The 13,536-nt window shown below is 38.1% G+C and overlaps 2 protein-coding genes across 3 annotated transcripts in view; one reads left to right on the forward strand and one right to left on the reverse strand.

Moving 5' to 3' along the window:
• Positions 1-1,684, reverse strand: part of hoxd11a (homeobox D11a) — a 27,973-nt gene extending 26,289 nt beyond the window's left edge. The window contains exons 1-2 of the transcript XR_003299824.1: positions 1,561-1,684; positions 389-498 (exon numbers count right to left, since the gene is read on the reverse strand). The gene's annotated coding sequence lies outside the window, so the exon portion shown is untranslated. The remainder of the gene's footprint in view (positions 1-388; positions 499-1,560) is intronic.
• Positions 1,588-9,487, forward strand: lnpa (limb and neural patterns a). 2 transcript variants are annotated; one of them, XM_026376934.1, is made up of 13 exons: positions 1,588-1,715; positions 2,727-2,828; positions 3,186-3,227; positions 4,550-4,737; positions 4,815-4,873; positions 4,956-4,996; positions 5,688-5,771; positions 5,877-5,928; positions 6,028-6,255; positions 7,347-7,452; positions 7,751-7,821; positions 8,136-8,291; positions 8,511-9,487. In XM_026376934.1, exons 2-13 carry the CDS (start codon positions 2,802-2,804, stop codon positions 8,675-8,677), a joined length of 1,221 nt encoding a protein of 406 aa, XP_026232719.1. In that variant the 5' UTR covers positions 1,588-1,715; positions 2,727-2,801; the 3' UTR covers positions 8,678-9,487. The 2 variants fall into 2 exon arrangements, with proteins under 2 accessions (XP_026232719.1, XP_026232720.1); XM_026376935.1 differs by having other exon boundaries at positions 1,589-1,715; positions 6,034-6,255.
• The last annotated feature ends 4,049 nt before the right edge of the window (positions 9,488-13,536 follow it).

Here is a 13,536-nt window from a genome sequence, read left to right on the forward strand (position 1 = left end):
TGTAAACCCTTTTGCCTGAGGCACAGAAAACAAGTAGATAACAGAGAATGCTTTGATATTGCAGTGCTTAGCTTGCCACTTTATGAATTAGACAGCTTGCATGCCTACATGTGGGTATTATTTTATGCTTTGAGCAGGACTGATTTTACTGGCTGATAAGAATGCTGAAGTTTCACTTAGGGCGCAAGCACAAGTACAGAGTTTCTTTCCCTCCTACACGACTACACACTAAAGCTGTGCTTAAGGTACCAGACCTGCCAACCAGACCTGGCCACAGATCACAAATTAGTATACCACATAGGCCTACACAAGAGCTGTAATTCATTAACACAGTTGTTTATATTTGTAATCTAAGCTGGCAGAAATAAGATCTTTAATTGTAACTTACCTCGGCATTGCCATCGGCATTAAGTTTCCTCAAAATCTGACTCTTGTAATTTTGTTTTCTTCTTTTTTCAGGGGTTTCAGGAGTAGAGAATCATGGGTATTGACAGCAAGCTGCAGGTGCGACAACAGAAAAGAAAGTGTGTGAGCAAAATGCATGCAAAAGGGTTTTGGGCAGCAAAACTCAACTATTATATATACACAGTAACTCTTTACTCTGTAAGCTGTTATTGGTAGGTGCTTTCATGAGTATTTATGTTGTACGACTTCTTTTAGTTCACTGTTCCCTTTCAAATAAAAAAATGGCACCAAGACTCTCCGATTAAAGAAATGCAACAGTACATTCACTGGGTCTTTCTGGATTATTAAGACACCATTTAATTACAGTTTGTCTACTTTGATTTCAGATTAGGACCCTTTTGCTGCATCACTTCTCTCTCCTCCCATGGTTTGTGTCTTATCAATAAAGTCTAAAATTAAAAGAAATCTAAATACCAGTAGCGAATGACTGGCTGTTATGTGTATTAAACTGAGGTCCAGTGTCTTGTACAACAACTCTTCGACTCAAAGACAAAGGCCTGAAAATGCATTTTGGATTGAACAAACATCTTTGGACAGTCAGTGGTGAACCAGCTGAGCTACAGCCACACAACAGTAGTCTACTAACAGAGATGACTGCTGTGTAAGTACAGACTTTAGTAACAAGTTGTCAAAACAATGACAGGCTCTGCATCAAGCATCACTAAAATGAATACTATAATATATGAAACAGTATCTTTGATAAAAGTTAATTACATTGGACTGCATGGTTTCAGTCAAGTGCAACTTCACCTTTGAGCAGCTGCTTTCAAGTGTGTAAAACACCATGCCAGACATTTGACTACAAAACGGCAGAGAGCACAATAAAGTATGCATTTTGATGCCAATGTACCAACACGGACATTGTTGATACTCTCTTTATTACTACTACAACCACTTCTAGGGCTGATTGAACAGCTGCAGGCCCATTAACAACTCACCAATAGTTCGTGTCAGACATGACACTTGAAGGAAAAAAGTTCACCTGCTGACACAGAGCAGGAACTGGACGTTGTGCTGTTGCATGAGTTTCTCTTTCCACTGATCTCTGTAAGAGTTGTGCGTTAGGACACTTTACTCTAAACAGTATAACATTACCATTTTGTGTGATTCCCGTGCAGGCCCACACACGCGTTCATGCTGCTCTGCTGCTCTTTCTGCGGACACTCCCCCATCTTAGCTCACACCACCTCCATCTAAAGACAGAAGGACTGCTGTCCTGCACAGGCTGCTATTACCGGACAACTGGCAAGGTAAACACGCCGTTTCCTCCAACACGGTTCTGTTGTGCTGGCTTATTTCAGTCTGGTTATTCAGTCTCTCTTGTTAACAATAACCCGTTACCAGCGTTAAGTAAGTTAAATGAAGTTAGCTAGTTCGTGATAAGTTACCTACTGTTAGCGCTACTAGCTAACGTAGCTGTTAGCTGTTTTTCGCCACCGTGCTAACAGTTGTCTGCAAAGGTGCATTAATTTACCTAGATGAAGAAGTTAATTAGGAGACGTAAAGTGTAGTTGCGAAATGATAAACCGTGTCTGTGGAGTAACCGGTGCCGTTAGACAGCCACTGCTAAGTTAGGTAACGGCACCGTGAAATGTCAGCTGCCCCTGAAAACAGAGTGAAGTTAGCTAACTGAAGTTAGCGTTAGCTAGTTAACTGACTAAACGTCTAAGTTAATTAACCATATGAAGACCTAGTTAATCTAATAGAAATACTATGTGAATTTACAGCAAGCTGCCAAGAGAGTTGTGTTAAAGAGGCTGGTATCTTAATGAAACTATTACTGAAGATAACTTGTTGTTTGGATAATACAATAAGTAACTTGTTGTTGTTTGGATAATACAAAGTTCAGGGATCACCTGTGAATGTTTAGTGTACAGTAGGACGAGAATACAGGATCCTGAATATAACTTTTTTTTTTTAGCCTATACAATGCAGTCTTACACAAGAGGTCAGCAGTTTTAAAGAGGATTACACCTCGGTGTAAGTCTGGAGGAAAATATTTGTGCTCTGTTGCATTGTGACGTGTTCTAGTATGTATTCAACCCCTTTAACGTTGGCTTTAATTCAGTATAGTTTACACTACACATTAGAAGCGTATGACTGTATTAGGATGTTAGTTCGCTACATCTCTGAAAACATACAATGCTCAGTTCATTGCAGCATTGGAGGACAGTATTGCATTACATGAGCTTTAGTTCCATGTGCCAGATAAATGGCCATCTGAGTGAGAATATGTTCAAATTCAATACTGTTGTCAACAGGTGGAAGACTAATCTGTGACAGAAAACCAGAGGAGAATCCCAGGAACAGAATATTCTGAACTCCCTTGTCGTAACATGGGGGCTGTTGTCTCAAGGTGGAAGGTTTGTCTTTCTACTTCATGCTTCTTTAATGCATATTATGTTTACCTGGAAACAATTTCGTTTTGTCAAAGGGCAACTGTAGTTATAATCATTTGAACTAAATAGTTTCAGTGTGAAAGCACATGTAACAGAATTTAAAAATAAATGTCTAAACTATACTTCCTGCAAACACAAGCTATCCTCAACGGCAGGGGAACACACACGCAGGACTCGTGTACAAAATGTGCAAAAGTGGGAAGCTGGAACGGGAAGCTTCCTGTGTATTTTAAGAAGTTGTCTGCACAAAGAACACCGTTGTATTGGGAGTGTGTCATAATTTCTTCTTTCTGACGGCATTTCAAAATGTTTGCCTTGCAGGCTAAACCATCCACTGTGGAGGTTTTGGAAGGAATAGATAAGGTATGCATACTTTTAAAAAGTTGTTACGTAACATGCCAGAGGTGCTGTTTTTAATTCTTTAAAAGACATGTTAACAGTGTAATTCAGTGTGACCAGTTTTCTGTTTGCATGAAGTGTGAAACATGCTGCAAATGGACTAAAGTACAACAAGACTATGGTCTTTGTAGCTTTTGCTAATCTGCACCTTGGAACTTGCACAGTATGGTAAAATGTTAAATGCATTAGGGTTAGACATAACTTTCTAAATGAAGTTAAAAATGTGTGAAAATACTAAAGTGCTGCATATTACCAATGTGAAGTTTGAAAATACCTAATGGCAAGATGTTCAGGAATCACCTGTGAATCTTTGGTGTACAGATAGTGCTGAGGAGGATGTGTGTGTATAAACATTTATTTTTTTGACCATAAGCAAACAAATGTGTCAATGAATGTTAAATCAACTCCGCATTTGCTGACTGACAGCTCAACAGTTAAGCAAGTGTTAGACTATTTTCAGCACCTGACCTTGGAGCAAGAAACATTACCCATATACTGAAGAGGTCAGGCATTGACACTGTAAAGAATATTGGGCTTGTGATTTTCTACCAGAAAAGTCTTGTCATCCCTTATGACTGAATGTTTTCATTGTAAGTAAGGTTTCTTCCACATGGCTACACCATAAATACACAGGCAAACATACATAATATACTCTTGCTGAATATGAGATCTGTTTATCCTGTGCTCAGAGTGACAGACACACATGTTACAGTAGAACGGGAGAGTGGGTCCTGTTCTCAGGCTATTTTTGGATGGGGTGATCAGCCTTTAAAGCAGTGGTGTAACATTTTCCTAAAAAAAAGTCCAAAATAAGTGAGTAATTTGTAAATAAATATGACATTGATGGCTGCTTATCCCCTCTGTGTCTTCCAGAAGGGAAATCCATTCGTGATTTCACTAAAATGTTTGCCTGGTATGATCCCATTAGTTAACACCCAGGTTGAATCGTGCTTTATCTACTTCTTAAATTTTCAATCCTGCATTGACCGACATTTGTACAAAGGCCAATGTATACAATTTGACAAAAGTATGAAAATTCATGTAAAATAATCAAACCTACGTTCAAAACTATAAACTGTGTCACTGATTTACATCAAGGAAGACAAGTCTTTTAATATGTATAAGACCAAATTACTTTTGTAAGACCAAAAGTAAAATACTTAAAGGTAATTATGAGTTTTCAAAAAGTCACTCTGTGAATATATTAACTGGACATTAATATGTATTTGGTGAAGTCAATTGAGTGTTCTTTTTTGTACTAATATATCATTCTCCTTTTTTCACAGGATATACAGATTTTTGAGGAATATAGTGAGAAGTATCAAAGGCAGTTGAAGATATGGGTCGGACGATTGCTTCTGTATTCGTCTCTTCTCTACTTGATCACATGTATAGTTGTGTATTTCTGGTACCTACCTGAACAGTTGATGGGACGGCTCATATTGTCTCTTCCTTTTGTAATATTTCCTTTATTGTAAGTATTCACCACAGCCTGTAATATTTCAACTGTGCTGAAATGAACCAAATAACTTTTTTTTCTTTTACCTTTAGAGTGATCTTACTGCGAAAAATGCTTGTACTAATCTTTTCACGAAGAACGGAGAAAAATAGTAAGATCCTTTTTTTTGTTTTGAAACATAATGGTAACTATTATATGTTCAAACTGATGTTGAATATATATTTTTTTCTCAGATGAAAAATTAGAGGATCTAAAAGCACAAAAGAGGAAAATAGTAAGTGTAATTTATATTTTTGTCAAATGTCATGTTTCATTTATCTCATTTGATTTATAGCTTTCCTTTGCCTACTTCTCAAAAATTTTAAAGAGGTGTATTGTTTACTTTTTAATCTCTGTAAAACATAGTCATTTTGAAATGTGTTTGTCAAGTGGTCTCCAGTGAAGTCAAGATGTACACTTCACAATGAATTTAGCTAGGAAGCCTTGTAGTTTGAGCTTCTCAGTAATCTAGGATCTCCTCATATTTGATTGTTACAGTGACTTAACCCAGTAAACCACTTCACTTTAATTAATAGCATTTAGTGCAGGAAAGAAATAAATCTGAGAAATTGCTTGTCATCCTCTGTCAAGTCTAATAACTTTCGATAATTAGGGCTGATGGATTTTCACACTTTCCATTATCGAAGTAGTGAATGTAATTATTCTTCATATTATATGTAAACATTTTAAAATGTTTGGTGCTTATTTTAAATGAAGATGCACAGTTTCATGGAGTTTCTGGTGCCCTTACCCAGGCATGTTGCACTTGTTTACTACATTCTAAGATCAGTGTGTGTTATAAAATGCCTCTTGATTACATCAAATCATTATCAGCTAATCACTCTGCAACATATTGAATGACGTAAGGATGGTATATTTGTGAAATGTTCTAAAAATAATATGGTAATATTTTTGCATTTTTCCAGCTTGAAGAAGTTATGGAAACGGAGACATATAAAAATGCTAAAATGATTCTGGAGAGATTTGATCCTGATTCCAAGAAAAAAATTGTGAGTTATTTAGTTTTTACTTTGTAATGTAAATCAGTTCATCTTTTCATGTTAGATTTATGCCTTCCATATTTAAAAATGCCTTTGCTTGTTATCTGTGTGAAGGAGTTAGAAACCACTCTAGCTGGACCTCACATGACTCCAAAACCAGGACAAGGTAACAATTCATGCTGATGAAGAAAACACAAATTTCCTCACTTTTTCTGGCATTTCATACCAATGTTAAATAACCCCAAATGTTTTTTTGTTTTTTTTATGTTAGAACTCCGCCAGCGCATTGTTGTCCCAAAGACCCCCCCAGTGATGGTGAATCCTGCAAACACCACTGTTGCTCGGCCTCCTCTTGCCTCTGGGCCCACCTATCCTGGACGGTCTTCCCATTCTGCTCCAGGTGGACCCCCAGAGAGGAGCTTGTCGGCTATAGCTGCTCAGCAGAGCTTGATGAGGAAGCCTGTGACCCCTGGAACACCTGTTCTAGGAGTCGGTGAGTTGCCTGCACACAGGGGGACCACATCATAATGTGGTCGATTAAGGTGTGATTTACTCTTCCCTGGCTCTGTGTCCCCAGTTGTTCATGGCTCTTTGGTGTGTGTTATCAGCAAGGGTGGTATATGCTATACAGTAGTGGTAATGGGTAATTGTATGAATGTAGTTTTTGGATATCTTACTAAACGTTTCAACCTTTCTCGAACAAGTGTTTAATTACGAACTAAGATTTGAAATGGGCAACTTAACTTCAGAATATTTACCTTTAAATATGTTGTGTCTTTGGTGGCTTTTAAAGATTGCAAAAGCAAGCCAGGAAATACGATGAAAAACTTTCAATAGAACCGTTGTTGTATATTGGAGACATCTGTGGAGTTTGGAGGTATTGAATATTCAATATAAATTATTTCTGGACTATGAACACTCAATAGAAGATGCAAATAAGTGTAAACAGTAAAGGAAATGTGCTCCTAGAGGAAGCTGCATGCTGTAATTGCCATGTGGAATGCCAACTGTGAGGTATGCACGAAGCAGGATTACATTAACCATGATTAATTAGCCAGACCTGCGTTTGTTCTCTGGGCAATCGTGTTGGAATCTCACTAAATGTCTGTTAATGCTTGGAGAAATTGCCTTTGGCATCGGGAACACCTCACAAATGGTTTACATGACTTGATGTTATCACCTGCTTCTGTTGAAAATTGAAAGTGAAAAGCAATTTGATACAAAGAGTCACCACAGAGTTTCCATATGTTGGTAAATTAATAACCAGCAGGATACTGAGACTCTGCCAAGTCTCACAGAAATGACCAGTCATCTCCCTATGATTGCTCTTGATGTTAGATTATATTAATTACTACTCACCAACACAGCAGGGATTCTGGACGTGCTTTGCAAGTGAGATCCAGTGTTAAGTCATTAAGAAAATGGGGCAGGTTTTTGTAAAATTCATTATAGATTGTGCAATAAACTGTGAATCTGGGACTCACTATTTCACAGAGCTCTTACTGTAAGCAGCCCCTGTTTATTGCAGTTTGTATTCAGCACTGCTGATTGTGTCTATCAGGCATTAATGCTGTGCTTTAACAGGGATGCATCCCCCAGGCCCACCACTGGCAAGACCAGTGCTCCCAAGGGAGAGAGGAGCTATGGACAGAGTCCTTGAATATCTTGTTGGAGATGGTCCTCAGAACAGGTACATAATTTCTACTTCACCCTCTTAGTAATACCCAGGTTTTTCGTCATACGAAATCCCAAATATGTAGTTTCTTATGAGTATTATAAAAGTACTTTACTATTAAATCTTTAAATTTCAGGGGATGCTCTTGCAATTGAGAGCAATGTGAAAATACATAGCCCTCCAAAAGTAACAGTATACAACATTGCTATTTCTTATGATCTGTGGACAGTATTATTGCATTATTCATTAGTTATCTAACACCAGGTCACACACTGAATGTTGTCCTCACTGAATTGTCTTTCCTTCCACATAGATATGCTCTCATATGTCAGCAGTGTCTGTCTCATAACGGCATGGCATTAAAAGAGGAATTTGAATACATTGGTAAGACTTGGAGAAACACAACTCTCTTTGTCAGTCTCCATCAAACACTGTGCCTTCATTTGCCCTCTAGCATTTGGCAGCGTAGTATATCATATGGCTTTTAAATGCCTCTGCCACTACCGACCCCCTGTAAGCAAAAACACAAGATTGAATATGCAAAACAGTGCTACTCATCAATCTGAAGTGTTTATGCTTCTCTGGCATTTTTTGTCATTGGTTCATATTCATGTATATTAATCTATGTCTGTTTGAAAATGTATTAGTGAGGTGACAAACTGTATGTACAGGGCTTTATTTTATTTTATTTTTTTCAGCCTTCCGATGTGCGTATTGTTATTTCTTGAACCCGGCTAGAAAGACCAGACCTCAGGCCCCCAAACTCCCTGAGGTCACTGGTGAACTGAAGATGTCATCAGAGGCAGCCTTACCATCATCTGGTGCTGACATGGATGAGGACCAGTCTGTTTTAGGTGATAAAGTTTATCCACACTAGACATATACCACCACAGAGTAATAGTTATGTGTTTATAGATGTGTGCATAAATGTTACTGTACATTTAGTAATACATACATAGTAATACATACACATACTGTATACATGTCAATTTTCCTCATTCCCTTTTGAATCTTTTCTATATGTTTCCATTGAATTGAAATCTAAACTGATTTTTTTTTTCTATAATTATTAGAGAAAACCAAGCTTGCTGACGTCTCAGCTGAAACCGACGACTCGGGCGCACTAACAACCACAGAGCCCATTTCTACGTCAGACAGCCAGAGCACCCCAGAGTCAGAAGACCTGCCCTCTGAGAAATCTGATGGAGAGCAAGATTTGTCTGCCATGGAAGTGGAATAAAACAGCAGAGTGGTGATTCCAGCAAAAGTCAGAGTGCAACTTTCTTTTTTCCTTTTTCTTTGATGAAATGTGATCATGTCGAAGTAAATGGTACAGTATCAAAACAACAGTTGATTTTCAGCTTAGAGTACTTAACATCTTTTGTTTTGACAATTGTTTTATAGTAAGTGCTGAAATAAATATTAAATTACATAGCACTATCATATGGTATTAAAAGCCCACCCTTCCATAGGAGGACATGTCCACTCCATTTTCATAACATCTTAAGAGCAGTAACCATAATTCTAAATGAAATGAGTTTTGAATGTTGTTTAGGAAAAGTCTATTTCCATGTTTTGTTTTGTTTTTTTCATATTTTATTTGTTTTTGACTGAATTTCTAAACTTATTCTATTTGGGTTAACAGGAAGGTGTCTAGACAAAACATACAGTATATTTTGCATGAAAATACATTTTTATTTATAGGGAATTTATTTATAAATATTTTTCTATAATGCTGTGCCTTTCATGACTCTGTTGACTCGGGTACTCTGTAGCACACTGGTGCTAGTAAAATGTTTACACATCTATGGTACCATAATAGGAATCCACATACAGTATGTATTTATTGCTGGAAGAGAGGAAATTTGTTGGGACTGTGCACCTGCTCTAAGTGCCTTTTTATATTTGAAGTCTGCTTCAGAGTATTGTCACTGCAGTCCGGTCACATGTAGGTAATATTCATTTAACTGTTTTAATGCTGAAGTGACATTAACGGTTTGCTCAGTTTCTGTTTTGTAGAAATATTCCTAAATAAACGTTTGAGAACATTTGTTACACTTGTGTTCATTATTACAACATATTACTCCAGAGAGAGCACATTTTTCTTATAATATGTTCAGATACAATTAATTATTGCTGGATTTTATAAGATCTCATGAATGTAAATGGCCATGCTAACAACAGCTCCCACGTATTCTAGTTGACTGCATTGTGCTGTTTTAAATCTGTGCCCCCTTTCTCCTCTGTCCAGCGCCTCACTATGGAGCATGTTAAAGCAGTCCATTTTCATTAGCAGGCCAATCTTAGCTTGTGATCATTTTATTTTAGCTCATTGATCATTTCAGACAGCATAAGATAATGGTACTGACACGGAACCCGACCAGTCTTGATTGCTTGACCCTCTTCATTTGCAACAAGAAAGTCATTGCGGCTACAAAGTTGCTCCCTGCCATCACATGACCCTTTTCCCCTGAAGATGCACCGTAAACTATTGGTGGGGTCAACACCCTACATCTTCTATGGGTTTTGATAATGTATGTTTACAGAGACGTGACCTCCTGGGCCTTGTAATGCATCAATGTGACATCGACAGTAACGCCCGATTCCACCGCATGCTGTTTGAGGTTGACCTCTGACAACAGCCAAACAGGGAAAAAAATGGGACATCAATAGGACAGTGTTGGATGCTTTCACACCATTTGGAGGTTGTTCAGTATACATAGGCTCCACATATGTGCATCATCATAAGTAACATATAACAAAAGATCTCTGTGCCATGTGGTTTGAAAATGTATGTTTGATTCCACAGCCTCTGAATCATTTCTTGACAGTTTGTACTTTATAGTCAGTAGAATTATTTTGTGGGCAAGATTTTCCACTCAGTGTAAAAACATTCAAGTTTTTTCTTTCATTTTCTATTATACAATACTTGAAGAATGTCTTAGACAAAGATCACAGAGATTCAGAGGTTGCAAAAGTAAAAAATCTTAGCTGCAAACATGTTTGCCATTGAAAATATTACAGTTATTCTAATAGTAACATTTGTGTAGTGAGATAGCTTTTAGCAGTTTGCATATAGAAGGCCTGTTTAGGCACAATCAGGGTGCCTAAACAAAAGATTAAATCTTTACTTCTATCATGGAAACACTAATTGATTTTCAAGGATGACAAATGCCATATAAAGCCCCAGTCCCAAGGTAATTTTGAACAAGCGATGAAAATGTACAGTGGGCCTGTCCCAAGGTTCATAGCTCTTTTCATACTCATCTCTCACATGTGCATTCGAGGCCATTTGACTTAAATTTATACTGATCTTTTATTTATACCCAGAAAAAATGGCAGATAAGAAACATAAGCGTTCTTGATATTGTGTTTTGTCATATCTAGCAGCCAAAGATTGAAATCCTGCGAAACAATTTTCTGAAGAAATGAAAGAGCGTGCCCTTCTGAACCCTGGAGGAAAATAACCCCACGGAGCAAGGCAGAATATGAAACAGAGGCACAGAATAAGTAAAATAGACAAGTGCACCAGGCTTGTCACTTTTCCATTTGCTGCACCCGAGTGTGAGCACTTCAAAATTCTCCTCATCTCAGCGAAGACCTTCATCGTTATGCTCTATCTACTGTACTGAATACAAAAAAAGTACCATATCAGACAAAGGTAATAAAGAAGGGGCTTTGAAAGATTTACCATGTTTCTGCCAATCATGAAGTACATTGCAACAGAAAGAAAAACCAAGTCATAAATATACAGCATAGGCCGTTGTGCCTCGGAGACAATGTGGAAAATGCTGAGATGGGTGTCAAAGTAGCAGTTAACATGGTTGTGATATTAGACGTCACAACTGGCTCTTGACAACAGCATCATTACACAGTAATAAGAGTACAATCTCCTTCACAGAAGCATTAAAATCAAATTAGATTATACAAGAGCTTGGCTTGATGAGCTGCGAGGGGTGATGTTCCTGAGTATCGCTCCAGCTCTTTGGCTGCTTGGACTTGAATTGCCACTTGGCAAAGTTAAGCGGCTTTGCACAAAAGGTCATCAGCTTCCAAGAAATTAGTTTTTAAAATTCAAGTCATTTGAAGCCTACATGCTGAGATGGATGGTTTTCCAACCCCCCACACCCCCACCTCCATGTTCTATCTGTCAAGTCACAAATACATGCCACTGATTGCATGATGCCGGCAATGAAGCACTGTGCTGTAGTTTATATTAGAGTGATATTCAGGGATCAGAGAGCATTGTCATTCTCTGTCCTACGCTGAACTCATTACACCACTGAGCGATGACATCTGTTTGAGCACTGAGACAGTTTGACTATTATTACTGCAAACAATCCACTGTTGTAACCTTAATTATATGCTAAACTAGAAGAGCACATGCTCTGTAGAAAGCCACCATATGCATTAAAACATGGACAGTATTTCATCACAGTATTATAAAACTGCCTCACTTAAAATTGAGGTACTTGTACTGGATTAGATTCCAACACAGTAACAGAATTTATTTTGACTGTTTGTGCTTTTAATGTTCTCGTGCGTTCATAAGTTCTGTGCTTGACAACTGATATATTGATTAATTTTATATAGTGTTAGGATGGAACATGCTGTGGGAATCAATAACATAAAAACAAGGTTAACCTAAATTTACAGGTCCTGTCATTTGCAACATAATAATTCAATTATAGCTCAGACTTAAGGTGGAAAAGATGGCAGTTTGTTTCTGTTTTCTTGCTGTTTTACTAAAGTATAACATATTTCAGAGGGATGATGCCCACGAATCCACCAAAAACTGAGTAGGGAATAGAAGAAATAGAAGGCCAAGACAACACACCCCTGCCACTGCCTCATGTGGAAATCATACAAAGCATCCTGCAGGCAGCAGGTTCATTTTATAGCTTCATCTATTACCACACTGTCATTGTTAATTGTCTTCTTTTTACCTCTGCAGGATTCTCCAAATTGGTCCTATCGAATGTGACAGGAGGAAGAGCATTAAGCATCTGACAAGATGATATCTAAGTTCAATTTCCTACTCCTCACCTGATTTATACCTGCAGCAGATCATTTTCCTTTCTGTCATAAAGACCTCTATAAATCAGTGGTGCTTATGGAAGCACTACAGAACAGGGTCCCTGGATTTGTATCCCCTGTGTTTGCTATTAGGAAGCCATTACAGCCACATTTTACTCCTTCAAACAAAAATGATCAAATCTAATACTGGTGAGATTAGAGAGATAAAGAGAGAAAGTGCTGGCAGAGCTGTTCAACACAGTCTCCTATCTAAACAATATGCTCTAAACTCAATAAAAACAGGGCTTTTTGCTGGTGACACCATTATCCATCTGTTTGGACAAAATTGCTGTATCATGGTATAAATCTGTGATACAAGTGACATATCCTCTAAAATAAAAGGGAACATTAACTGCTCTATCTTCTAGAGGCCATGGGACTAGCTGGCTATAAGCTCAGTCAAGTGTGATGGCAGTTATACTGTGTTTTACTAGACTGCAGACAATTATACTTTGCTCCTCTCCCCTAAGAAGACAAACTGCCATGGCTTCAGCTGAAATGATTTCAAATAGATTTTCCAAAATGTCTGTCGCCAGATTGCTTCCATACATTATTTCACTTAAATGGAGAGAAAAAAAGAGGGAGCAAACCCACAAATCAATCACAACAGCCCACTTTACCAGATGGAAAGACGAGAGCTTTCAATGTGTGCGTGTGTGTGTGTGTGTGTGTGCATTGAAGACCTGCAAAGAAGGACAGTTATAGGATGTGCACAGTCTTGTCTCTTGCTATGTCTCACTCATTTTGAAGGATGACGGAGTATCTACACTCAGTGGTGAGCTGGCAGCGCTGTAAGAGTGGAATAATGTATAATGAACTGACCCGCTGACTAGTTCGACATCTGGTTCATTCAACCAGTCACGTGTAATCCATTAAGAGAAAAGAGAAACGCAATTATTTCACACAACTCAACACGCAAGATACACTCCGCGCTAGTCTGTAAAGGGGATTGCGTGTATCCTGGTGGATGTTTTTGGTGAAAATGTTCTACAGTACTCGATACACCACCTGATGCAGCACATA

The sequence above is a fragment of the Anabas testudineus genome, chromosome 21 (genome assembly GCF_900324465.2).
Source record: "Anabas testudineus chromosome 21, fAnaTes1.2, whole genome shotgun sequence".
Classification (NCBI taxonomy): domain Eukaryota; kingdom Metazoa; phylum Chordata; class Actinopteri; order Anabantiformes; family Anabantidae; genus Anabas; species Anabas testudineus.

What these genes read in the sequence shown, in the direction of transcription:
- lnpa (XM_026376934.1), top strand. Translation starts at nt 2,802, where the DNA reads ATGGGGGCTGTTGTCTCAAGGTGGAAG. An exon ending in CTGATTCCAAGAAAAAAATT is followed by an intron (nt 5,772 to 5,876) that starts GTGAGTTATTTA and finishes ATCTGTGTGAAG; the next exon opens with GAGTTAGAAACCACTCTAGC. An exon ending in AACACCTGTTCTAGGAGTCG is followed by an intron (nt 6,256 to 7,346) that starts GTGAGTTGCCTG and finishes GTGCTTTAACAG; the next exon opens with GGATGCATCCCCCAGGCCCA.